Below are 26075 nucleotides of genomic sequence, written 5' to 3'. Positions count from 1 at the left end.
TGACAAGTCGATCAATACACAGAACCGGTACTAGTTTACCCGCGCCATGGAATAAGCCCAGCCGCACCCGCACGCACGCACGCATGCACGCACAAGGACTCTGCCGGCCTGCCTGCCTGCCTGCCTGCCTGCCTGCGGTGTCGGGCACTTTATTAAAACAAGAAAAAAGAAAAAGCGCCACACAATGAATTTTCCCAGAATCGCAGCCTCGTTCGACCGCCGTGGCGCTCACCCTCCTTTTTCTCCACCCATCAAAGTTATTTTCTGGCTCTGACCTGGGGGTTTCCCCATCACGAATCCTACCCAAAGGCATCATCATTTTGTTTTCCCCCAAGTCATGGCCTGCCAGATCTTGTTGCTCGACTTTTCGCCGCGCAGCAGCGGAGGTAGTAGCAGCAGCAGCAGCAGTAGCAGCAGCAGCAGCTTGAACTTGACGGGCGGCGCGGTCGGTCCCGAGGCACCACTTGGTCGCACGCAGACGGGGGCGGTGCGGCGAAGGCGATGGGCGCCGCGAGCGAGGACAGGCTGTCTTACATGTCGGTACGTTTTTGAACACACACACACACACATCTTTGTTGATTTCTTGTTTCTTCTTTTTTTCTTCTTTTTTTTTCCAATTACTCGCGTCTCAATGTGTCTTTTTTTTTTTTTTTTGTGTTGCCCTTTCAATGTTGTCTGTCGAAATTTACAAAAAGCTTTGGTGGATGGGGATGATGATGCCACGCAGTTGGTTCTCTGTCAAAGACTACTAATATTAAAATACAACTCCCAATCTAACATACGCCGGGGTGGGGGGGGCTTTTTTTTCCAGAACACGCCGCGTCAAATGTGACGAGGAAAGGCCAATTTGTCGGCGCTGCGCATCGAGTCGCGTTACGTGTCGCGGCTATCAGACTCCCTCGTCGCCGTCGCAGGGCAAGTCGCGCAAGAATCATACTCCTGTCGACAGCGGTGGTGGTAGTAGTCGTCATCACCACATGCTGCAGACGCCGCCAGAGAGCCCGCCGCATCATCATCGTCGCAGCGAGACGACTGCTTTGCTGGCCTTGGGCAGTGTGCACCAGCATCACATCAACATTGAGACGGAACCACCAGACTGGGACTTGCAAGAGGGAATTCGCTACTGTACGTTTTTCCTCCCTCTTTTTTTATTTTTTTTTCTTCTCTTTTTTTTTTCTTCATCTTGTGTGTGCGTATGCGTGTGTGTGTGTGTTGATTTGTGACTCTCGACTGACTTTCTGCCCCCCCAGACTTTCAAGTCGTCTTGCCCGGTCGCAGCGCCGAGGTGCGCTCCGGAGGACACCCCGAATTCCACGCCAAAACCTTTCACAACTCGCGCTTCATCTCGCAGGTCATCGGGGACCAGATATCACGCGCGTCCAAGGCCCGCGGCATGCTCATCCAGCCCGGCCACCACCCGGCGTTTGCGGGCGTCTGGACCACGTACTCGCGCTATCTGAGCTCCAGCATCACCATTGTCAACCAGCACATCCAGGACGCTGGCGGCGGTTGCGGCGGCGGCGGCGGCGGTGGCACCGAGTGGCGGCGCGTCCTCTACGGCATCGACCAGCTGCTCGTGCTCGACATATACGTGGAGCGGTCGCAGTGGCAGGCGCATCTTGGAGCGTTTTTTGAGTATATCCGACACCGAGGCGGCATTGCGGCGATGCTTGACCAGCCAGAACCGCCATATTACTGCCTAAATCATGTATTGGCGTAAGTTGGCTTTTACCTTGCTGTCTTGTTCTCTCTCTTTTCTTTACTCTTTTTTTTTTTTCCTTTTCGCTTTCTTTCTTGCTGACTGGTCTGCTACGATGAAAACAGCATCGCCATCAACGTCAACACCACAAGCCCTGCGAGGCAGCAAGTCCATGGCTTCGACGACTATGCAGACCATCAGCTCGTCTCCATTCTCGAATCCGCCTACAGCACCTCGATGCAGTGCCCGACGGAGCTGTACATTGCCATGGTGCATATTTCCAGGCTACGCGCCTCTCTGGCCCAAAAGCAAAACGGCAAACTCGACAAGACAAAAGAAGTCGTCGTCGTCGTAGAGCAGCAGGTGCGGTGCATATTTGCATCGATAGCCCGCTTCGATGCCGATGACTGGGCAGCAGGGCCCGAGTTTAAAGACAAGAGGGACACGGTAGCCAAGGTTGGGCGCATCTACGCCATTGCGGTCCGGCTCTACGGCATCATGACGCTTCCGCCGTCGGCCGTTGCCTCGTGCGTGGGGCCGGCGTCGGGGTCGGAGTCGGGGTCGGGGTCGGGGTCGGGGGCGGAGCAGCCGGCCGCCACACACAGCAGCGGCACGCTGATGAGGGCCCAGCAGAGGGACGAGTTGCTGGCGCTCACGCGGCGGTCCTGGGACCAGCTCAGGCACACCACGTCGCTCTGCTGGCCGCTCATTGTCGCGGGCGTGGCGCTGGCAGACGGCTCGCCAGAGGATCAGGACTTTATCGAAAGTTCGCTCCTGTCGATTTGGAGCTTGCCAAACACGTCGGCCTGCTTCATCACTGCGATTCGAAAGTTGCGGCCTTTTTGGAATTCGGGCAAAACTGGGTGGGAAGACTGCTTTGATACGCCCCTCATGTGTGTAGTGTAAAAAAAAAAACAACGCCCGTTTTTTTTTTTCCCTCTACTTGGAGCGTGCCTGTATATAATATAAAAGCACAGAGGTTTGAGCACATGTAGCTATATGACATACGACCGATTTACCCCATTTTCAATTTCGGATTTGGTGCTTTGATTATTACAGCCTTTTCTGCTTGCACTTTTGGCCCAGTCAAAGAAATTCGAAAAAAAAAAAGAAAAAAGAAAAAAAAAGCCCACCATGTCAGCCTCGCCTCGCCACCCCCCTTGGAAGTTTTGGTCAATATTCAAAGGTCGAGGCCGTGGATTGAAAGTTCCAGGAAACACTGGGGTAGTCTGCGCGATTACCAGTTAAAATGCGTTGCAAAGGTCAATTCGGAGTTTTGTAGAGCCGTTGTCCTAGGTAAACCCTCTTGGCCCTGTGAGATCAAAGTCTTGTGGAGAGAAGCTGTAACGAATTAGTGGGCCTCTCAGTAATAGTGGCATTGACGGGATGGCAAGGAAAGTGTGAAGCGAGGCTTTGTCATTTTTCTACTCGCCAACGCTGTAGCAGTAATCCGCCGGCAAAAAGGGCTGCTATGACTTTATCTGAGGTCATTTTCAAAGCAGGAAAAGGGGGCAATACGATTCATAAGAGTAATAATATGGGTGAATATCCGCTGACCCCCGGCTTTGTAGCAAACAGCGGCTACCTGATTTTGCCACGGATAACTCTGGGGAACGCCCGATGAGCCCACAGGCTACCCCAGATTTACGCAACAAATGACAATGTCTTTTTTTTTTTTTTTGTCAATGAATTTCGTCCATGAATTTTTGAACTTGAAACAAAAAGTAGCGCAGACCGCCTCCGCTCATTCATCAGCCTCACAAATTCGCAAAAGAAGGGCTATCGAAATGCTGCAGCTACTCGACAGACAAGCGGCACAGCGACCAGGGGTTCACTTCAGCCAACTTTAGGGAAACGGGGACCGTATGAGACGCGGGCCCATCTGATTGGACAGGATACTCCGGACATTGTCTCCGGCACATTGAGAGCTTTTCATTGGTGCAATCGCATCAATTCGGGGCTCTTCTCTCTCTCTCTCTCTCTGCTCACCTTCTTGTCTTCTCCCGACGACGCAGAGGGAGGCCTCGAGGCAACAAGCATTTTTTTTCTCTCGATGCAAAAAAAAAAAAAGGGTTTCGAGTGATATCGAGTTCCCCCAAAGCGAATTTCGTTCTGCAAAAAAAGACGCCGAATCACCCCCTCCACACACCTCCCCCAAAGAGCTTTTAGGCTCTCCAACAACGATGGGGGATATCGAACCAGGACGGCCCCTCCAGCCAAAGGCGGCTCGCGGCCAGCAACGCGCGCCGCCGTATCCAGCAATGAAGCGAAGACGCCCGACCGGTATCGCCTGTCACCATTGTCGGCTCAAAAAGATCAGGGTAAGATCAAGTCTCTAGCCCGCCTCCATCCCCCCCGCCCACGACCTTGACCCCCCGCAGCTAACCTCCCCCTGATGTTCCAAACAGTGCGACGGTCAACGCCCTGCGTGCTCGTCCTGCGAGGCCAAGGCGGTGACGTGCACCTACCGCGACACGCTGCTCTCCTCCAAGGTCTCGCGGGAGTCGATCCCGGGCGTGGTGCAGATGCTCGGGCAGCTGTGCCCCGCGGAGCTCGTGCGCGTCGTCTCCCGGCTCAAGGACGAGGGCGATGCCGAGATTGTGCTGGCCACGATACGGGATAGTCTGGTGAAGCAGAGCCGGCAACGGGACGGCGCCAGCTCGGATCCGCCGTCGTCAATGGCGGGGAGTAGTAGTCATAATAGCGAGGACCGAGGAGCCTGCGGGCCGAGTACACCGGAAGAGGCGGTGCTGCCGGATCTGGGCGGTGCGACGACGCCCGAGATTGACTGGTACTGGCCCCCGTGTCAGGCTACTACCGAGTTTGCGTTACATGGTGGCATGCCCGACGCGTATGGCAGCATACCCGACACGTTTGATGAATATTGGCCCCTTCAGTGGTCTAGAAGCTGGGCTCAAGCTACCGACCACATCTGCTGAGACGCCCCGGTGCATGGCAATACGTAGGTCATGCACCAGTCTATATATGTCACAGGCTTCTTCTCAAACCAATCTCCTTGCATTCTCGAGGGGACATTTGGAACCAGTCCAACCGCGCCCGGCCTTTGCTAAAGCTCTTTGAGTTTTTTTCGACGTTGACTCCATTACCGCAGCTTCACTACCCCTCTCAAAGTTACGGCACGCATTGAAAATTCAAGAGTCAAGAGCCGGCTGGGCATTCAAAGATTGCACGTTGCCATATAATCGATATAGCGCAAGTATCAAAGGAATGCATGCGCTACATTCTGTCGTCTGCCTGTAGACACGGTTCTATGGCAGGCGTTTTTTTTTTTTTAAACAAACTCAAGAACCCGCAGCCAAGCCACCATATTACACTTTATCAGCCATTCATTTTCCTTTTCCAAGGGAAGAAACGGGCTTACATTTTCTGCTACTGTGCTGCTGCTCTTTTTATATCTTCTTGTTCTTTAGGCGTTTTTGGGTGGAAACATGCGAGTTCGGTGGACATATTTATTACAGAAACTAAAGAAAGAGAAAAAAGGTCCGCAGACTGGCGGCTTGCGGGGGCACAAATTAAGACGTGCGAGGCACTTGTATTTTCATTTTTTTTCTATCTATAGGGAAATACTTGGTTGATTGGATGTGCGAACGCGGCTTTTGCTTGTCGATTCTGCAAAAGGGAGCAAAAAGGTTCGGGTCATTGAGGTGCACTAGGCCAATGGCAAGATAGCCCAACGCACCCTCCCTATGGGCGGTATATATATAAGCTGCAAACGCAAAGAATAGGCCAGTGGTTATTTGATTTCAAATCGAGATTTTGTCAATTGAAATCTATCAAATTGAGACTTGTATCGGGGCTTTATCTACTAAACAAATCTTGTCCTTTGGAGACGACCCGCGTAGTGCCTTGTATTACCCGGGACATAAACTTTGCTCAATACCGGCAGGGCTTGCTTTATGATTAAGCCCAGCTTGGCCTCTCCTTAATGAAAGAACTTCTTACTCCCCAGCGATGCTTAGCTTACTTGCATCAACAAACCATTACTCACAGCTTTGTGTGGCGGCCGGCCCCCCCCATACCTCAAATGCTGGCAGGCTAGCTTGATGAATAACCGAATCGACGTGGAGCGTATCGGTCAACAGAAGAAGCACGTCTTGGAAGTTCTTGGGCATTGGTCATCAACATGGTCAAATCAAATCTTGTAGAATCACTACAACCATATGCCATTACCTTGATCATCGTCCATGCCGCTTAGTGCGCCGACCGGCCGGCGTTCCGCAGTGGGGTTCCCGGGACCGCCCCTCCATGTAAGCCGCAAGGCGCAAAGCTTCATATCCTCACAGCCGAAGCTTGCCTTGCTTCTTCTTCTTCCCCTCCAGCACTTTCCCTTTCTTTTTTTCAGACACAAAAGTACACACCGATTCGAGCAAACGTACCCCCCCCCCCCGAAGAACCATGGACAACCTCTTTGACATTGCCGCGCAAGAACGGCGCTTCGCCCAGCGCCACGCCCCCTCCTCCTCCTCCTCTTCCTCCGCGCCTCCCACCCTCCCCGCGCTCACCACCATCCGCGCCGCCGAGGCCTCTCTCCCGAACCCCTCATCACCGTCCTACCTCGCCGGCGCCACGCCCTCGGCCGTCGCCTCCCACATTGCCCGCGACATTGCCCCCGCGCTGACTGGTCAAAACGCGTCCTCGCGCTACCTGGGCTTCGTCACCGGCGGCACCCTCCCGCTCGCCGAGTGGGCCGACAATGTCGTCTCGGCGCTCGACCAAAACGTGCAGGTGCACCTGCCGACGCAGACAGTCGCCACGGCCGTCGAGGATGCCGCGCTCGAGATGCTCGCGCGCGTGCTGCGGCTGCCGGACACCTGGCGCGGTCGCACGCTCACCACCGGCGCCACGGCTAGCAACATTCTTGGGTTGGCGTGCGGCCGCGAGCACGTCATCGGGAAGAAGCTTGCGGCGGGGGCCGGCGATGAACAGGAGGAGGAAAGAAGAAGAAGAATCGCGGCGGTGGGGGAGATGGGGCTGCTGGCGGCGGCGAGGGCGGCGGGCGTAGACGAGATTCAGGTGCTGACGAGCATGGGCCACAGCTCGCTCGGCAAGGCGGCGAGCGTCGTGGGGTTGGGCCGGCGAGCCGTCAAGGAGCTGCGGCTGTCTGAGGCGGAGCCGTGGCGGTTCGACATTGACGCGGCAGAGGCGGCGATGCAGAGGCCCGGCGTGGCCACGATCCTGGGCATCAGCGCGGGGGAGGTCAACACGGGCCGGTACGCGCTGCAGGGCATCGACGAGTGGAAGCGGGTGAGGGCGCTGGCGGACCGATACGGTGCCTGGATTCACGTGGATGGAGGTATTTGAAATGAATTTTTTTTTTCCCCAAACGAGCCCGGGCAAAAAAGAAGGGTTGTCGAGAACTAATACTTTGGCTGAGTAGCATTCGGCGTGTTTGCGCGTGCGTTGGAGCAGACGGACCAGTACAAGGTCCTGCATCAACGCCTCGACGGCATCGAGCTCGCCGACAGCATCACCATTGACGGGCATAAACTTCTCAACGTGGTATGTAATTCTCTTTGTCCGCATCATCTACTCATTGAATCCCCCGTTTTTTTATTCCTCGCCTCTAACCCCGCCGGCGCAGCCCTACGACTGCGGCATGTTCTTCTGCAAGTCCTCCACCATTATGCAATCCGTCTTTACCAATCCCGGCGCCTCATATCTATCCTCCAGCGCCACTATCACTACTAGTGATGATATCCCGTCACCCCTCAACATCGGTCTCGAAAACTCGCGCCGCTTCCGCGCGCTCCCCGTCTACGCGGTGCTCCTCTCCGAGGGCCGCCCGGGCCTCGCCGCGCTGCTCGGCGCCATGACGCAGCTATCCCGCGCCATTGCCGCGTTTCTGCGCGACTCCCCCGACTATGAGCTGCTGCCGGAGGAAAATGATGGCGCCGCCAACGACGCAAAAGAAGAAGAAGAGGAAATTTTCATATCGGTGCTGTTTCGGGCAACAAACGCGGCGCTCAACGAGACGCTGGTGGCGAGGATAAACGACACGCGGCAGCTGTACGTCAGCGGGACGACGTGGAGGGGTCGAAAGGCGGTGCGTATTGCCGTGTCCAACTGGCGCGTCAACGCGGAGAGGGATGCGGCGGTCGTGCGGGAGATTTTGACGTGTGTCGCCCAAGGTCGGGAGTTTGATCTCAGTAATTGCCAAGGATATACCAAGGAGAGGCAGAACGAGCACAATGTGGAAATGGTGAGAATCGAGAAAAAATCGGGTTGACGAGTAGAAAAGAAAAGTAGTCGTCGTATAAAACAAGAAAGAAAGAAAGAAAGCCAGAAACGCCGTGCTCATCATGCCATCAAAACACCAAAGGAGAAAAATGTGAGGGCGTTCGGTTTTTAACCAAACTTTCTGGAGCCGCCCTTTTGCGTCAGCTTCTTTCCCTTTTTCCCCTTGCCAATGAGCTCCAGATGACCGGCGCGCTCGCCCAGCAGCGCCTCCGTCTTGGCCGTGAGGCCCGACGTAAACTTTTTGTTGAGCGTGTCCTTGGACTGCTTGCTGCCGGCCTTGGTCACCTTGGAGGCCTGGCGCTTCGAGTGCACAGCCTTGGCGGCCTTGGGCTTGCCAGACATTTTGATGTTTCCTTGCGCCATTTTGTTGCAAGTGTCTCGGGCGCTCGCGGTATCGGATTTGTTGGATATTCGGGGGGGGGGAATTGAAAGGCGGTGATGGGAGGGGGGGTTCCAGGCGGAAAAGAGAAAAAAGTTGAGAGTTCTGGGAAAAAGTTTTTGTGGAGCTTTTCTGGCCCACCCTTCCATCAGCAGAGGGACGACAAATGGAGGGGAGACATGTTGGTATAGTTTTGTGCAAAAGAGAACCTTTGTGCAGCCAAAATATTGGTATGCCCAATCTCTGAATTCATCATCATTACCCGAATAGTAGTCTATAGTGGTGTCATCTCTGGCGATACGCAATGAACTCGCCCGAGTTCGTGTTCTGTATACCCAAACGGTGACACTATCAAACTTAACAAGACTGATTTCAAACTCGTTCAAAACATGGCAACGAAATCAAGAGCAAAACTAAAGAAGAGGGAGAAATGCGCCATAACCGTTACAACTCGGCCAGAAATGCAACATACTGTTGCATATAATGCCCACTGCACCTTCTGACCGACGTTGATACACCACCACCACCACCACCACCACCACATAAGCAATATCGGCAATTATCAAAACGTCTCGTCAACAATCTGCCTTTCCCTTCAACACAAAAATTCATTCATCCATGAAAAGCATCAACATCATTACAAGCGACGACCCGCGCGAGGGTCCGATCCTCGGCTAGTCGGCCAACCGTCTCCACTCTCCGGATGGTGCCATCGGCCGGCCCATCGTCGCCATCCGGAGCACGCCTTAGCGGTGCTCAGATGGCGCCAGCCCACGCCTGCATCGATAGGTCGTCGACGCCCTCGTCGGTAATGGGGTCGCCCATGTCGCGGATGCCGTACATGTCCCAGCTCAGAAAATTCTGCAGGTCGTCGAGGTCGAGCGCCTCGTACATGGGCGCCGCGGGCGCGGGTCGTCGCGGCGACGGCATCGGCTGCTGCACCGTCACGGGGCGCTCGTGCTGCAGGCCTGACCGCGCCGGGGCGACGTCCTGACTCAGGCCCGCGAGCTGGTGCGCGGCGTTGACGTGGTCCCACGACGTGGAGCTCGCGGGCGACGCCGACGGTGCGCTCCACGTCATGCCCGGCGTAGATACGGACGAGCGATCGGCGGCGCGCCGGGCGCCGACGCCGGTGCGCGCGAGCGAGTGCAGCGAAATGGACGGCAGCGTGAGATCGCTGTTGTCATGAGGGCTGTTCGGCGGGCTGTTGGGCCTTAGTAATGCGGTTAGCCCAGTTCTCTTTGAGGGAATGAATTACGCCATTTCTTTGCTGAATCACTCACAATACGGCGCCGGGAATGTCGGCACGGGATTCAAATTGTAGCTTATTCAAAAGGTCCTCCCTGTTTGTCGCCTGCTTGAGCTTAAACAGCCATCGCTCAATGGTGGTCGACTACTCATGTTAGTTCTCAACCATTCGGCTGGGTAGGGGAGATGGTGGAAGACGTACAAGAGATTGCGCAATGGGAAACAGAGCGACCATCATACGCAAGACGCGATTGTTGCTCTCCACTGCATGGATCGCATCGCGCACCTTGTCCTGCGCGTCAAGCCGGTTGGGGTCGAGGAGGCGCGCCACGTAGTAGAGCATGACCCTGCTGCTGTCGTAGACAAAGTACGGCAGCAGACTGTCCGAGAGCAGCCTGGCGCCGTGGTCGGCGGCCTCGGCCAGAATGTCGGCAATCTGCTGCGCATGGTGGTAGCAGTTGGACTGCGCCGCCTGGAAGAATTCTTGGTGCTCTGGCGGGATAGACACGGGTTTGGACAGTTTAAAGAGGTCAGGCATGGACAGCTTGTACAGCTCCAGATAGTTGTGGTGGTAGGTGCAGTGGATGAGAACGAGTGCGCCAAGCTGGTTTGAGTCAAGACGAGCATATATCGTTTCAGCTGAATATTCAACAAAGTCTGGAAGCTCCCTGCGCCACAGACGTAAATCAGCATCCAGGGCAGCAAAGTCGGACTCGGGCAGCCACGGTGGCAGGCTGGCATCCATACGCGAGTCCAACCTATTGACGTATCTGCATGTTCCTATTAGCATCTCAAGTCTCATATATCATTCAGTTTACGTACCGGACAATCTTCTTCCAAAGTGTTACGATGCGAATGTAGTAGGCCATGATGCCCATGTTCTCGGCTGGTCGGCGCGGCACCACTGATGGGGGCAAAAATTGCAGCACATGGCCGACTCCGAGTGTCTCGGTGACGCAGGCAATCCTCAGACCAAAGTTTCTCTCGTTGCAGGGCAGCTGGATCTTAATGTCGTTCTCTCGCAAAAGAGTCAGCTGATCGATGCCGCTGCCCGCCCAGGCATCGAGGATGTAGCACGCCCACATGAGGCGGCGGCGGCTCTCGCGGGAGACGATGGAAGGGGCAGCTTCGTCAGACTCTGAGCACATGATATCGGCAGAGTGCTCCGAGTTGATCTTGAGAGCGTGAGCCATGCGCACGGCCAGGCCGCTCATCATCAGGGCCTGTGAGTATTCGCCATGGCGAAAGTGGAATTCGTGTATTAAGATGGCAGTCTACATGGGTTAGCCGAGCTGCAGGGTTTTTCCTATTCTTCTCTATAATGCTTACCATTAATCTTTGTACAGATATCTTGCCAAAGTTGGCGAGCAGTAGATACTCGGCGCGCTTAGCCCAGTGACTTCCAGCAGCCGAGATTAAGCTGGTGTCGCGGGCGTGATTACCGACAACGCTGAGAGCGTGGAATCTAGACATGTTAGTGTTTGTGATGGATTATTTTATGCGAATGTGGCGTACTTGGCTCCGTGGGCACAGACAATGTGCAAGAGGGCAGACTCATCGTCGGTGCTCAGGCCTTTGTCAAGCTGTCTCATAAACGTGGGCTTGTGAACAAAGGCAAAGCACCGCAGGGGATGTAAGTTTGTAAAGTACTGGTCAACCACACGGCGCAAGTTGCGGCCGCTGGGGAGGCTGGGTGATACGAGCCTGCATCAAATCAGCATTCGTCGTCGAGAACCAGCGCGCAAACGGGGACTACACACCAAGACTGCCCGTCCGGAATAGACACATTCGGCTTGCCCTCTTGACCACTCTGCTCTCCGCCGTCCGAGTTGGCCGGAGTATCGTCCTGCCGCGGCGGCAAGCGCCTCTCGCCTGCGAGAAATGACGATCGCTCCTTTTCGACGCTCGCGCGCAGCAAGCCGTCGGCCGCACCAGTGGCCACATCGGTCCCGTTGGCATGCGACGACGCCGTCGACACCGGACGGTCAAGGTTGCGCGTCCACCTGGGAGCAGCGCCGCCGTCGTAGACGCAGTCGACCTGTTTTGCGGCGCAGCGGCCGCACTTGGGCCGGTCGCCGTCGCATTTTGTCTTGGAGAGGCGGCAGGCGTTGCAGGAGCGGTAGGTGCGAATCTTCTTCAGGGCAACGGCCGAGGCCGACGAGGAGCGCTTGACGGCGGCGGCGGCGGCGGTAGACGTGGATGGGGCAGTGGTGCCGTCGTCGGCGACGCAGTCGAGCTGCAAACGCTCGCAGTTGCGGCAGCCGTTGGGGCGGCCATCGCACTTGACCTGGAGGTTGGGCGAGGCCAGAGGGCCGCGGCGTTAGTGTGTGGTGTAGATTTAATGTGGGTGTTTTTTTTTTGTTGTTGCTCGTTTGTTCTGCGATGCTCACCTTGCGCGCGCGACAGACTCGACAGCCCATGATGACCTGCGAGATGCGGCGAAAAAAAGGAATACAATGGATGAAAATACTATCAAGATGCCAGATGTGAGAATAAAGAAAAAAAAGTTATAGATTGGAATGGGTTTGAGATGCTAAACACCGTTCGGCCCGCCCACGCCAGCCAGTTCTGGCTGGCTGACGGCATCGACAGATGCTACCTCGCCTTATTGTGCTATCTCTGATGGCTTCATCTACAGCGAGTTACAGTGACTGAAGAGTCGAATTACAGGTGACGGGAACCCCCATAGAACCCCCATTTCTCGAAATTCCAGTGGACTCCTCCCCTGCAGCAAGCGCGCTGCCTCTCACTGTAAATCTAGCCACTCACGGAGCGCCGGGCCTGCGGGACCGAGGGTCCGATCCACCACACTAGACCAGCTTCCGGTGACGTGCTCGCGTCCAGCAAAGACGCAAACCCTCTTTCGCAAAAAAACGATGCACGACGTGATCGACGGCCCGCCACCACAACAACTGCACGACGCCATATTCCGTGCTAATGAGCTCAATGCATTATCAAATCCCCAGCGTCGAATCGCAGCTCTAGGCCCTTCCAGATTGCGTTCCCTGCTGTTGTTGCCAGCGGACTAAGTAATGACTTGCCATTCTTGGGTGAAAGCTAAAACTTATAGCGTTTCCATGGACCCCCAAGCGAACTGCCGACAGTCCACTGCCTACGGGCCGGTCGCCCGATATCGCCGTTGTGTCTTTTGTCGATGAGCATATCAAATCTGCAAAGGCGTGGGGTTGTGTCTGAAGGGCTGATCACCACAGCAGCCACAGTTGACAGCCACACAGCATACATGGCACAACTGGGCCTTTTTTTTTTTTCTTATCAGCACCGCACGACGAATCAAGTCCACTGGATATGTGTTATTGCATGAGCAAACTGCGGAGGAGAGCTCTGCTTCGCAGCAACCCCCCCACGATCGCGTGCTTCCGAATTGGAGCCCCAGAAGAGGTGGGCGATACGGCGAACAAAGGTCTGATGCATTCAAAAGCAGCCCCCAGAATCATGATACAGTCCATGAAAGAAATCTACAGCACAATGCATGACAGATCTTTTAACCCCGAAAATCGTCCTCGCGTGACAACAGCCGACCTTAATGCCGTCGTCGCAGCCTACGTGCCGTCACCACCATGGCCACATTCCAAATCAAAAATTCGTCTTTTGTTCACGTCATCTCGACAACTCTATCCGTCGTCGGCTGTTTCGCACGTGCTTGAGGTCTACGATCGCACGAGGCCAAGACCCCCCGATCGTGCGTGTCGTCGATACTCCACATTGGGAGCCGTAATACATACTGCTTTAGGCAATTACCCTAATAATTATTCCACAGCAATTGGGCGGCGGATCTACAGAAGCTGACACTTTGGGAAAAGGCCTCGAGCTAGCTATCAATCAGGTCATGATTCCGCACAACCTGATATTCATTGCTTTCGCCATCTTGACTTCGTTCCTCAGAAATACCTCCAAGCGACTGCTGAAGAGGGCCACACTCTGTGCCTAGTGTGCCAGACAGCGACACTTGAGCGTATAATCATAGAAGCATCATCACCTGCTTTACTACCATGACACGCTTCAGAAAGATACAACAAATCAACATAAACAAGTAAATCTATGTAGTAGAATTAACTTCATTGAGCGACATACTTTTCCTACCCATAAAATAGCTATGAAAGAAACCCACAAAGTAAACCGAAAGAATTCATGTACACCGATGTATGCCTCTTCTACTCCTCCATCTCCTCATCCTCGGCCTTGGCCTCAGCCTCCTTGCGCGCCTTGAACGCCGCCGCCCACTCGTGCGCCTTAGCCGTTACCTTGGCCTTGCTCTTGGCATCGATGCCCTCCTCAAACGTCGTCCATCTGCGGAACCACTTCTCTGCCTGCTGCGGCTTCAGGCCCTTGACGCGAGTCCGCCGCTCAAATACGTCGCGCACCGCCGTCGGATCAGCCGCCGCCGTGCCGCCGGCCCCCGCGAGGATGCCCATCTCCAGATCCAGCAGCTGGTTCCACAGATCGCCCTTTTTCGGCCACGTGTCCAACAGGCCCGCAAACATGGTCCGGCCACGCTCCGGCTCGCCGTTGGGGGAGTGGAACTCGAGCGCCGCGAAGCGCGGCACAATGGTGACGGCCTGTGCGGCGCCGAGCTGCTGCGAAGCTCGCGGCAAAAGGGCGCGCGCGCGCGCGGGGTCGTTGCGTGTAACGTGCAAAAAGTGCGCATAGTTCATCCACACGCTGGGCGCCTTGGCGCCAAACTTCTTCACCATGGCCTCAAATAGCGCCTCGGCCTCTTTGAGCTTCCCCGACTGGATGTAGATGCTGGCGAGACGCTCGTGAATCTCTTGCGGGTCATTGTATTGACAAGCACGCTTGAAAACCTCCTCAACCGTCGTCTTAGTTCCGTAGGCCACTTCCAAGTTGAGGTAGGCCACCCAAACGTTGAGCTTTTCCGTCTCCTCGCGAATGTTGATGGTGCGGATCGCACGCTCCGCCACCTCGCGCGCCTTGGGCAGCTCGCTCACCTGCATCTGGAACGCCATGTACGCGATCCACAGCTCTGACGAGTCGGGCTGACCCAGGAGCAGACGCTCGTAGTCGCTCGAGGTTTGAGGGCCGTTGGTGTCGAGCTCGGCAGTCTTGTCGACCTCAATCTCATTCTTCTTGCGCTTCTTGGTCTTGTCAACTTTTTTTATCGGCTCGTCGCCCTCTGATTCGGAACCTGAGTCGGCGAAGGGATCAGCCGTCCACGCAGACTTGCCACCGCCCAGCCCAGCACCAGCAGGGGCATCCTCCATCTCAGAGTCTTCGTCCCCATCAGCTTCGTCGTCGTCCTCATCGTCGTCGTCCTCGCCATCCTCATCGTCCTCATCCTCATCGTCATCCGCTTCCTCATCTTCATCTTCATCTTCATCCTCATCCTGATCCTTATCATTAGCTTGATCTTGAATGAGTTTGAGAAGAGCAAGTTCAGCTGTTTCATCATTGCTATCGTCCTGGCCATCAAGAGCAGCACCATTATCAGATTCCATATCCGTGTCCTCATCTTCAAACAGCGAAGGTTTCAAGCCAAAGCTGATTTTGCGCTTCTGGACATCCACCTCTAGAACCATGGCCTTGACGGCATCGCCCTCCTTGTAGAGCTTGGTAGCATCCTGCACAGGCTTCTCGGCTATTTGGCTTCGATGGCATAGACCACTGACGTTGGCCGAGTTGTCAACCAGGATGAAAGCACCAAACTCCTCCACTTTCCGCACCTTGCCGGTGACAACTTGGCCAACGGCAAGGTCCTTGTAGGTGACGGGAGGTGTGTAGTCCTCGTCGACAACTGACGACTTGAGACTCATTTCTAGTTGCTTTGTCGCATTATCGATGGCAATGATGCGACCCTTGACCATTTGGTCAATTTGGAACTGATCCTTCCACTCCTTCAAGTAGCGGTCGGACAGGTTCGAAATCTTGACAAGCGCAGAAACAGGACCCCCAAGAAGAACAAAGAGGCCTTTGTCAGTTACATTCTTCACAAAACCTCGAACAATGTCGCCAGAGGATAGCTGAGCAAAACTGCTGATTTCTTGATCTTTGATGGGCAGAGTGGAGCTCATGATACGGGATGGGCGGATAGAAAGGCGCAGTCTCTTGTTGCTCTTGTCAACATCGACGACAGAGACGCGGATGATTCCACCCTTACGGTACTGGGTAGTGTTGACTTCGTCAAAGTTATCAGCCATGTCGGGTAGGTGAACAGGTCCAGATACAGACTCGCTAAACTTGACAAGGATCTGTCGCTCATTGACTTTGGTTATCTTGCCAGGAAGTACCATATTGGCCTTGATCGAATCCCAGGTAACCGTGTCTTTGGACGACGAAGAGCGGGCAGAGAGGTCGAGATGACTGTTTTCGGGATTGACAGACGTCACACGGACCCTGAGCGCAGATCCGGCAGGGAAGTTCCCTTCCAAGTCGTTCAACTGAGACAAGTCGTCGGAGGCTTCCAGGGCAGAGATGCGGCCACGGACAGAGGGGGAGAGGTTGACCCAGAGATATTGCTGTGTCAAGTTGTTGACAAAGGCGATGTGTGACTGTCCAACCTTGAGGGAGTCGACTGTGAGCTCCTTTAGTCTATCGGTCTCTAGGTCAGTCTGGCGCGCAGTGAGCTCCAAGATGGAGTGAGCGGATCTGTGGGAAATCGGCAGAAAACGATGATCCTTAGCATCATGCACGCCCACAACCCTGACGCGCAGCTCTTGGCCTTTGTGGAAGGTGGCGAGAGGGTGCTTGGGGTCCGCAATATCGTCCCATTTGTCAAAGACGTTGGAGATATCGATTCGGCCCTGCACGTTATAGTCGACAATTTGGACATTCAGTTGCGTCTCCTTGATGGAGGTAACCTTGGCCTTGGTGATGGAGCCAAACGCCAGATCATCGGCGGGGGCCGCCTTGGCTTTTTTGCTCTTGCCGGCAACATCCTGATCAACAGGCGCGGATGATGGTGCGACCATGATACGGCTGAGATCAGGAATGGTTGATACGACACGGACTTCGATGGAATCGTTCTTGTGCAGGCCAAAATCGGGCTTAGCCTGAGCTTCAGGTGCAAGACGTGCCTTGGGGAGCAGCGCGTGCAGAGAGCCGGCAAACTGGACGAAAACCGCAGTGAGTGTGATGTTTCTCACAAAACCGGCAAAAACACTGCCCTGCTTGGCCTGCTCAAAAGACTTGAGCAGCTTCCCCTCCTTAGCGGCTTCGACTAGGCTGGGCTTTTGCGACAGGATGACAGAGCGACGACCCTCGTGCTTATCAAGGACAACGAGATTGGGCAGAGTCTGACCAGCAGACACCTTCTTGAGCGCAAATTGATTCTTGGACGCAGACTTGTCGGTAAGATGGCCAACAGGGAGGATGGCCTTGAGTAAGCTGCCTTCGAGTTCGACAAAGACTTGATCTTCAGTCTTTTGCGTAACCTTGGCGGAAACGACGTCTCCAAGTGACAGCTTCTTCAGTGCATTTTGCTTTTCGAGACCGAATGCGCCAGGGTCCTTGCAAGAAACAACCAAACGCCTTGACTCCGGATCAACATCGAGCACATGAACGCTGACTACTTGACCAACGCGAAAGTGCTCGGAGGGGTCGCGAATGTAAGCCTCGCTCATTTCAGAGATGGGCAAGAACCCGCGTAGCTCGCCGTAGAATTGGATTCGAGCGCCACTTCTCTCAAGCTTGATGATTGTGCCAAGAGCCTGGCTGCCGACCTTGACATCGTCGTAGTTTGTGATGATTGGGGTTTCGGAGTTGACAAGAGTCTTCTTGAGTGTAAGCCTTATGCTCTTCTTGATCAGGTCATTGCTCAGCACGCGGGCCTTGATCTTCATGCCTTGGCGGAACTTCTTCTCGGGATGCTGCAATTTGACGTCGGAGAGATGACGTTCAGGAACAAAGCCAGTGATGCCTTCGGCGATGTTAAGTACGAGACCGTTGACACCGTCCTCGTTAATGAGGAGCTTTTCAATTTCGCAAGTCAGGACGGTACCGACGGGCACATCTTCGTGGCGTATATATGTTTGGCTGAGGATAGACTTTTGAAATGAGAGATGAAAGACACCGTCTATCTCGCTGTAGCCAACAATACGACCCTTGTGTGTTGAGCCCACCTGGTAAGGGCCACTGGATTTATAAAGGGAATCGACCTTTCCGTCCTTGACGCGGGAGATGTGAACAAATCCGCACAGGCCGGGAACGCCGACGTCCACAAACAAGCCCATGTCAGCTTCAGCATGACGAACAGTACATTGTTCGACGATCGAAGCAATAGGAAGTACTTGTAGAGGAAGACTGGAGCGCTTGGGACCCTCGGGGTGCTTTTTGGTAAGAGCTGTCAGGTGCGGCAACAGTGTGATACCCAGCTTGGGGCTCTTTGCTGTGGGGAAGTTGCAAATGATTCTTGCCTTGATTTTGGAGCCGATTTTGTATTTTGATTCGACGTCGGTGCCAAAAGGGCCAATCCCGGAGTGGATGAGATCGGCTGTGGCGTCGACGTGTCCCATGATTTTGCCAGAGAGACCACTGTTGCTGTTGCCGGTGACAAGGACCGAGACGGCGGTACCAGGTAGGAATGTGTTGATAGTAGTGGCTTCGGCAGGGTAATTTTTGACGTTGCCAATCTTGTCCTGCTTTAGAGTGAGCTGTGCGACCTTGCCGCTGCCTTTCTTTGCGGTAACTTGGCAAAGGAATACGGCGCCTTCTTGAAGGCGCTGACGTTTCATGTTGGTATCGACTTCTGCGTTGGGTAGAAAGCCGCTCAAGCCGTCGATTCCGAGATCCATGATGCAACCATGGTCTTCGACACTGGCGACGGCAGCGACAACGGTACACTGAGGCACGACATCGTCCTTGGTGAGACCGGTGTTGGCTTCGGTGGGGCGGAGAGAGAGCTCAATCTTGCGTTTTCCCTTGCCAGCAACAGCGCCTTCGGTTGTAGATACAACGTAGGCGCGTACGAATTGGCCAATCTCGAAGATGGTCTTGGGATCGACGTCCTCGCCTTCATCGTCGTCTTCCTTTTCCTCGTCATCGCTGTCGTCATCTTTGACATCGCCTTGTAGTCGATTCGTGAGCTGTTCGGAAACGGCAACGATGGAGACGTGGCCGGTCAAATTGTTGGGCAGAGCGACTTCGAGAGCGAGATTGCTGATGCGTGTGATTTGGCCGAGGACGATGGATCCTTTGACTAGTTTCTGCGCTAGTTAGCGGTATACCAGGTTGTAATACAAGATGGAAGGATTACCTTGAAATTGAGACTTTCAATTTTGACAGAGTCGTCCTCTGACTTTGACTCTGACTTCTTGTCCGACTTTTGGAGAGCGGCGGCTCGCTTCTTCTTCTTTTGAGGCTTGCCGGCGGTAGAGAACTCATCTTCTTGCGCAGCGTCGGCCTTGGCTTCTAATTGAATCTGCTTCTGTTCGAGAGGAGTGAGGACACTGGCGCCGCCTCGGGGAAAGAGAGGCTCCTCGTCTTTGAGGACGGAAACGACAGCCTTTTTCGGGGCGTCGGCATCCTTGGGCTTGCCAGTCTTGGGCTTGTCGGTCTTGGTTGGGTTCGCCTCTTTGGACTGCTTGGCGGATTTGGCAGGAGGATGGCCACCGGGGGCATCCTTTCGTTTGAGATTGCTCATAGCGGCGTGCATGTACAAAAGCGAAGACAAATTTGTCTTTGCGCAATTGCATGTATGGCCTGCACCATGAAATCAATGCGCTAACAGGTCCCTCGAATTTTTTTTTCTGCAGCTGCGATAAGAGAGGACACCGGCGCGATAAGAGCTGTCCGATCCGAGGTTGATCCGGGTGGCAGTGATCACCTACGAAGCCAGGAAAGTACGTGAAATGGGCACTTTACAAACAAATTCAATTATGTTATTATTTGTAAAGTCATATTCACTTGCAATTCGTCTTCAATCATAATGGTGGGTAAGCTGTCTCTTTCACGAAGGCTGCTTTGGTAATGGACCCTCAACGTGTTAGTATAGCGTACAATATTGGTGAAGTTAAAGGTATTTGATGCGGCATGCGTCTCTTTTAATGCTGAAACTAGCCATAAGCTTGCAAAACACGAATCCATTTTTGATACGCAACTTGGACTTTTTCCTGAGCATAATTATAGCGCAACTCAAGCTAGCCACATGACGTGCTGACGCTTGAGTGAAACCAGCTACTGTACTGTGCCAGTAGGTATGTCAAGCATCAGCGGAAATCTTGGCAAGATCGCTGTAAGTTTGACAGCTTCTAGATACTTGCATCAATACCCAGGAGTGCTCTTAAATCTGGTATGGTCCGTATGAAGACCCGGTGCCAGCGGGTAGCTGTGTGCCGCGACCTCGCCTCGTCAGATTCAAGACAATACCTTTCAACACTCAAATTCTACCTTACCATTACGAAGGCATGTAAAGAAACGAACATTTGCTTCAAGCCAACGGCACCCGCAGAAGTCGCCACGAGGCTGGCCATTGGCGCAGTGCAGGCAAGCACGCAGGTTGATAAGAGCGGGGCATGACAGCTAACGTGTTACTAGGTACCTAGCGGTGTCACTCAGTGCGTAGCCCTTCATTATACAGTGAATTTACAGCACCTCAGGCCAGGAACGGGCGACAACAAGTTGCATGCCAACCGCTCGTCTACTCAACAATACAACATTTCCACGTCACACGGCGCCTCGGCCAACTCTTAACAGTGTATTAATCCCAGAAAATTATCATTCCCGATTATTGTACCATCTCTACAGGCCATGCCGTAGTCGCCACCATGGCTCCGCGAAAACGGCACCGTCCAAACCCCAACGACGTCACGGCAAAGTTGCCTCCCACCACACAATCACAAGATAGTCTACCACGGCCCGCCCACGCATCTGCCTCGGAAGACGCATCACACTGCAGCCGACCCATGCCCCAACAACTTCCGGAGAACAGCCATGGCCAAGAGAGCGCATCTCATCTCTTACATCACAAAACAGTACGTACGGTTACTAAAGCTGACGTGCTTGATCTCACACCATCTAGGTTCGCAAAGCCCAGAGCTGGTACGGTTCCTGGCCACGGCCGCCCAAAGCATCAGCCTCACTGTCCGTAGCGAGGGAAAATATTCACGGCGACACGTTTCGCTCTAAAGCCGCTGACCTGACACGCTTCGAGTCAAAGAGCATCGACGACACCGCTAGCATTCGCAGCAAGCTGAGCGAATCCGCCGCGGCATCGGACCAGGCAAAGTCCATGGCCCAGTCCGACTCGAAACCATCCCAGAACGAGCCTACGAATGGGAATCCGACGATAGCAAATGATACTATACCTGAGCATTCAAAACCTGACGATAACAAAACTGCCCCGGAACCAAACGGTACGACTACTACTGTTACCGAGGCGGTGACTACGGACAATTCAGAAGACATTCCACCAGCACCCACACAACCACAATCCGGCTGGCTAGGTTGGCTCACAAGGACATCTGCCACAGTTGTAGAAACGATCCCAGAAGAGTCGCCAGAGCCCCCTCGACCATCTACACCGCCTGCACAAATCATCGTCACCGCACCCACTGCCCAATCGGAGCCTCGGCAACCGACTACATCTTGGTTTGGACTGTGGACAACCACGACGCCACAGGCCATGGCATCCGACTCGGAAAAGAAGCCGGCTGACGATGCCCAGAAATCTGACACAGACGTAGTCATGAAGGATGCGCCCGCACCCGCGTCTGCGCCGGTGCCGGCACCGGCAGTGCAAACGCAAGAACCGGCGCCTAAAGCTGGCTCAACCTGGGCATTCTGGTCAAAAGCTACACCAAATCAAAAAGAAAGGCCCTCAGCGCAAGAGGCTGGCGAGATCGCAGTCATAGGAGAAGGATCAGAGGCTCATCCGCTGCCCGCGACTCAGAACAGCGTTTCGTCTGAACCCGGCACGGAAAAGGGCAAAGCCAAAGACTCGAAATCGACATGGCGGAAGAGTAAGCGCTCAAGGCCAGGCTCAGTAGACGAGGCGTCATCTGCATCGCCAGCTGGTAGTCAGCTCCATCTTCCGGAAGCAGGTGGTGGAAAATCAGACCAATCTGACGCAGAGAGTCGCAAGTCTGTTACCAAGCCAGAACTATCCAAGTCGACGGCAGAAAGCGAAACCACTGCCAAGCACCCCCCAAACCTTGTGCTGCCGACCTTCGCCAGCACATACCGCATGAAGGAGAATCCGTCTATCTTGCAGCAAATCACCAATCTTCTCCTCAGAACATCGCAGCCCCCCGCCAATCACGTCTTTCGCGTGCAGGAGACTCCCAAGATCAAGCGCGCCCTCGCCATTGGCGTTCACGGCCTGTTCCCCGCCACGTACCTCCGGCCTATGATGGGGCAGCCCACGGGTACGTCGCTGCGCTTCGCCAGCCTGTGCGCTGACGGTATCCAGCGCTGGGCGGACGCGCACGGCTGTGGCGACTGCGCGATTGAAAAGGTGGCGCTCGAGGGTGAGGGCCGCATCGGCGACCGCGTGGAGAATTTATGGAAGCTACTGCTCAACTGGATCGACCAGATCCGCCAGGCGGACTTGATTGTCGTGGCCTGCCACTCACAAGGCGTGCCTGTCGGCGTGATGCTCCTCGATAAGCTCATCGACCTGGGCATCATCACCGATGCTAGGATTGGCGTCTGCGCCATGGCAGGTGTCGCACTGGGGCCGTTTCCCGACTACAAAACGAGTTTTCTTATGGGCTCCGCCGCCGAACTCTGGGACTTTGGCAACCCAAAGAGTGCCAACTCGCAGCGCTTCGAGGCGGCGCTGAAGCGGGTACTGGACTATGGCGCGCGCGTGACGTTGATCGGAAGCATTGACGACCAAGTCGTCCCCATGGAGGTAAGTCCCCGTTGACACTATAGATTGTCCAACGACTAACAAGCCTAGTCCGCCGTGTATTCTCCCGCCTCGCATCCGTACATTTACCGCGCCGTCTTTATTGACGGCCGCATCCACGCGCCCGACTTTATCGCGCATCTGATCGGCTTCGCGCTGAAGCTGCGCAACCTGGGCATCAGCGATCACGGGCTCGTGCGGGAACTGTCGCTCGCGCTCGCGGGCTCCCTGTATTCGGGTGAGGGCCACTCGCGGCTGTACTATGACGACGCCGTGTACGACCTCGCCATTGCGCACGCCCTCGAGACGACGGACGTACCGAAGCATACGGCGCCCTGTCGCGTGGAGCACCGCACCGTGCCGACGGCTACGCCGACGGGGGCGGCTCCCGCGCTGGCTTCCCCGAACCCGTACGTGCTTCCGTGGATTATGCGCGGGCTGCTCGAGGAGGATTTTGTCAAGACGGAGCTGAGCGCGGAGACGGAGGAGCTGCTTAGGCAGTTTGACGACTGGAAGCCGAGTAATAAGGCGTTGAAGGATGTCAAGTATAGACTGGAAGCGGTGCGATCAAAGTTGTGAGGACTTGTAGATGGTTAAAGTGGATGGACGGGACACGGGATGACGGTGTATACATTACATGAAATAGACGGCATGGCGGCAAGCTGCACATACACGAGTGTACGTCTCTAGATGTTTGCAATTTTTAAGCGATGGGCGGAATTTTACCGAATACATTTTTTTCTTCTTACCCTTAACCGTGGTTAGTATATTCAATGGGTTTTGATTTTGAGAGTTGTTTCTATTCATGCTCCTGTTCTACACGTTTTCCTGACCACGATCGTTGTAACTATTGCAAACACAAATCCATTTTGTAGTGTACACTCATTCTCGAAACCAAATTGCCTCTTTTTTCAAATCCGTCAATTAGAGTTGATGTGCTATTCCTCTAGACCCATGTACATGTATTTGCCCTTTAAAAAGAAATTCTATAAGCCCTTTGTTAAATCGTACAATCTGCCCTCTCCCTCTCCTACTCATCCCAATTCTATAATACAAAGCCACCTTCTCTTCTCTTGTCTTCGTTTCTTTTGCGTTCGTCCCCCCTCCTCGCGAGGCCCTCACGCTCTACGCCCCAGCTTCCACCCGTCGATGCGGTCCTGGATCTGGTCCCAGGTCATGGCGTGGCTCGACAGCCCGTACGCCTGCGCCTCCTGCAGCACCACAGTCGGCGCGCCGCTCCCACTGCCCGCCTTGCCGCCGACCACCATGCGCGCGACCCTGCGCAGGTCGTTGACGGTCAGCGCCTCAATCTTGGCGCACATTTCGCGCACGGGCACCTTTTTCCCGTGCACCTGCACGCTGCGGCCGAGGTCCTCGAGCTCGACCATGCGGCTCTCGAGGTTCATCAGCAGGCTGGAGCGGAGCTGGTTCTTGGCGCGCTGGACCTCTGCCTCGCCGAGCTTGGTGAAGCCCGCGTCGAGCGTCAACGCGCGGAGCTCCTGGCACAGCACGTCGAGCATGGCCGACGTGTGGCCGGGAAGGCAGGACGCGGCGATGCCAAAGAGGCCCGAGTCGGTGTAGCTGTGGTTAAAGGCGACGCACGACTCGACCCAGCCGTGCTGGTTGAGCACGTGCGTGTAGAGCCGCGAGTACATGCCCTTGCCGGGCCCGCCGGCGGAAAAGGAGCCCCCGCCGCCGAGCAGCGTCTGCAGCGTGGCGAGCGCGTAAATATCCTCGGATGCGACGGGCAGACCCTCAAAGGCGAGGTGGATGTGCGTGAAATTGGTCTTGTGTAGCGAGGGCGGCTGCGGCGGGAGTGTGAGGAAGCCGCCGGTGTAGTGCGAGGGCGGGTATGCGGGGGTGGTAATGGTGGAGGACGCCGGGGAGGAGGAGGAAAGCGTGGCGTGGGAGCGCGTGGCCGAGGTGGAAAAGGAGGCGGCGGCGCTGCTACTCGCCGACGACGACGAAGAGGAAGAGGAAGAAGAAGAAGAGGCCGAGGTCGCGATGCTGGATTCGGACCCGCGACGAGACGACGACGACGACGCCGTCGCCGCGTCGCCAAAGTACTGCTTCGCCAGATCCACCGCTACATTGTGCTCTACGCCCGCAAACGCCAGCACCATCCTCTCGGGCCTGTAAAACCGTTCCCTGTACCTCAGCACCGTATCCCTCCCAATCTCCGCCAGCCTCTCCTCCGGGCACAGCAGCGGGTTCCCCAGCGTGTTATCCTTGTACGCCGCCGTGTGCACCAGCTCCGGCAGGATCAGCTCGGGCTTGCTCCAAATCTCTGCAATCTCGTACCGTGCCGTCTCCAGCTGCTCCGCCACCTCCTGCTCCGTCACCTCGGGCACGCGCACCGTCTCGGCCAACAGCGCCACCGCCTCGGGCACCGCGCCGTTAAACGTCGCCGCCTGGTACATCATGCTCTCGCGGGAGCTGGCGCACTGAAAGTTGCCGCCGAGCGCCTCGACGCGCTCCAGCATGTCGTCGGCGGAGCGCGCGGCCGTCGATTTGAACGCGAGACGGTCCATGATGTGTGACACGCCCCGCAGAGAGGCGTCCTCGAAGCGCGAGCCGCCCTCGACGTAGACGCCAACGCCGGCAAAGGAGCCGGGGAGCGCTTCCGAGGCAACGCGCAGGCCGTTGGGTAGAGTGGTGATGCGGTCGAGGTCGGTGGGTTCCTAGCAGCGCGTGCGAGGGATTGGGTTAGTTTTGTGGTTCTTTTCGATTGAGGAGAAGGGGCGCAAGAAGGGGGAAGAAATCACGGACTTTGGGAATGCCCTCAACGGAGACGGTCGCCATGGCGCGTTTTGGCAGGGCAAGACGGCGCAGAGCGGCGCTGCTGGGGGCACGGCTGCCGAGGGGCAGCCGCGCAGCTAGTTGTCGCAACATGGTGGATTGTTGGTTGCGGCGACAGGATGTGATGTGTGTGTGTGTGTGGTGATGATAAGGTTGACTATAGCGGGCATGGTGTTGGCTGCCTTGGTGGTGTGGTTCTGGAAATTTGCAGGCCTCGGCGATATATCGGATCAATTCGTGGCGGCTCCGATCCGGAGACGTCACTCGTATGGGGATTTGGTGGTGACTTGCTCTGAGTCTGAATTACCCTGGACCCACCGAAGAATACAGCGGCGTGTGAACACTGAGCAACGGATGCATCAAGGCTAGTTTGGATCAAGTCGTTGGCCAACTTGACAAGAGTTCAATGAGTTAATTTTGTCAGTCAACCTTTGTGAGTTATTTCGCCATTCAGGAAAGATTTGCAAGCTATATCGTCGGTCATGTCATATTATTACGTGACAAGTTTTCAGATAGGGATAATAAATGGTTCATTCATATATTAACAGGAGTCCCACCCAAGGCAGGCTGCACTGCTGCCAATGCTGGAACAACTGCAGCTAGAAGACTGTCGCTTATGTCATGTACAAAGTTGATAAAAGAAATGCCTCCGAAATGCAAATGCTCCCAAAAGAATCAACGCCCGAGAATTATGGCACATGGCAGAAACAAGTCTTGCAGCTGCAAAGGAAAATGCAGTTTCAAGGGGTGATGATGTGGAAAAGGAAAGACGAAAAACAAAATACCATGAATGCGCATCTATGAGGTCGTGAGACAGCCATGAGCAGCTGCCTGTGTGTAATGAGTGTAAAGATTAAGAAGATAAACACTGG

At 55.0% G+C, this 26075-nt stretch overlaps 9 protein-coding genes across 9 annotated transcripts; 5 read left to right on the top strand and 4 right to left on the bottom strand.

Annotated features, from left to right (window-relative positions):
* Positions 1–977: 977 nt before the first annotated feature.
* Positions 978–2605, top strand: BBA_07070 (C6 zinc finger domain-containing protein; the record flags this gene model as incomplete). Its single annotated transcript, XM_008602167.1, has 3 exons — positions 978–1125; positions 1251–1716; positions 1825–2605. 3 exons carry the CDS (start codon positions 978–980, stop codon positions 2603–2605), a joined length of 1395 nt encoding a protein of 464 aa, XP_008600389.1.
* Positions 2606–3882: 1277 nt separating this feature from the next.
* Positions 3883–4638, top strand: BBA_07069 (C6 transcription factor; the record flags this gene model as incomplete). Its single annotated transcript, XM_008602166.1, has 2 exons — positions 3883–4020; positions 4108–4638. 2 exons carry the CDS (start codon positions 3883–3885, stop codon positions 4636–4638), a joined length of 669 nt encoding a protein of 222 aa, XP_008600388.1.
* A 1477-nt stretch (positions 4639–6115) lies between these two features.
* On the top strand, positions 6116–7946 carry BBA_07068 (pyridoxal-dependent decarboxylase; the record flags this gene model as incomplete). The annotated part of the gene is made up of 3 exons (XM_008602165.1): positions 6116–7013; positions 7098–7219; positions 7302–7946. The coding sequence occupies 3 exons, from the start codon at positions 6116–6118 to the stop codon at positions 7944–7946; spliced, it is 1665 nt and encodes a 554-aa protein (XP_008600387.1).
* A 119-nt stretch (positions 7947–8065) lies between these two features.
* BBA_07067 (uncharacterized protein) lies at positions 8066–8320 on the bottom strand (the record flags this gene model as incomplete). Its single annotated transcript, XM_008602164.1, has 1 exon — positions 8066–8320. One exon carries the CDS (start codon positions 8318–8320, stop codon positions 8066–8068), a length of 255 nt encoding a protein of 84 aa, XP_008600386.1.
* A 772-nt stretch (positions 8321–9092) lies between these two features.
* BBA_07066 (Putative Zn(II)2Cys6 transcription factor) lies at positions 9093–12004 on the bottom strand (the record flags this gene model as incomplete). Its single annotated transcript, XM_008602163.1, has 8 exons — positions 9093–9540; positions 9620–9729; positions 9787–10354; positions 10407–10858; positions 10914–11049; positions 11100–11288; positions 11345–11871; positions 11975–12004. 8 exons carry the CDS (start codon positions 12002–12004, stop codon positions 9093–9095), a joined length of 2460 nt encoding a protein of 819 aa, XP_008600385.1.
* A 1066-nt stretch (positions 12005–13070) lies between these two features.
* Positions 13071–13533, top strand: BBA_07065 (uncharacterized protein; the record flags this gene model as incomplete). The annotated part of the gene is made up of 2 exons (XM_008602162.1): positions 13071–13316; positions 13363–13533. The coding sequence occupies 2 exons, from the start codon at positions 13071–13073 to the stop codon at positions 13531–13533; spliced, it is 417 nt and encodes a 138-aa protein (XP_008600384.1).
* Positions 13534–13756: 223 nt separating this feature from the next.
* Positions 13757–19197, bottom strand: BBA_07064 (S1 RNA binding domain-containing protein; the record flags this gene model as incomplete). Its single annotated transcript, XM_008602161.1, has 2 exons — positions 13757–18760; positions 18811–19197. The coding sequence occupies 2 exons, from the start codon at positions 19195–19197 to the stop codon at positions 13757–13759; spliced, it is 5391 nt and encodes a 1796-aa protein (XP_008600383.1).
* Positions 19198–20320: 1123 nt separating this feature from the next.
* BBA_07063 (uncharacterized protein) lies at positions 20321–22983 on the top strand (the record flags this gene model as incomplete). The annotated part of the gene is made up of 3 exons (XM_008602160.1): positions 20321–20527; positions 20575–22407; positions 22456–22983. The coding sequence occupies 3 exons, from the start codon at positions 20321–20323 to the stop codon at positions 22981–22983; spliced, it is 2568 nt and encodes an 855-aa protein (XP_008600382.1).
* A 539-nt stretch (positions 22984–23522) lies between these two features.
* Positions 23523–25296, bottom strand: BBA_07062 (insulinase-like protein; the record flags this gene model as incomplete). Its single annotated transcript, XM_008602159.1, has 2 exons — positions 23523–25085; positions 25174–25296. 2 exons carry the CDS (start codon positions 25294–25296, stop codon positions 23523–23525), a joined length of 1686 nt encoding a protein of 561 aa, XP_008600381.1.
* Positions 25297–26075: the final 779 nt, after the last annotated feature.

The sequence above is a fragment of the Beauveria bassiana genome (genome assembly GCF_000280675.1).
Source record: "Beauveria bassiana ARSEF 2860 unplaced genomic scaffold BBA_S00022, whole genome shotgun sequence".
Classification (NCBI taxonomy): domain Eukaryota; kingdom Fungi; phylum Ascomycota; class Sordariomycetes; order Hypocreales; family Cordycipitaceae; genus Beauveria; species Beauveria bassiana.
This window is presented reverse-complemented; position numbering and strand designations above follow the sequence as displayed.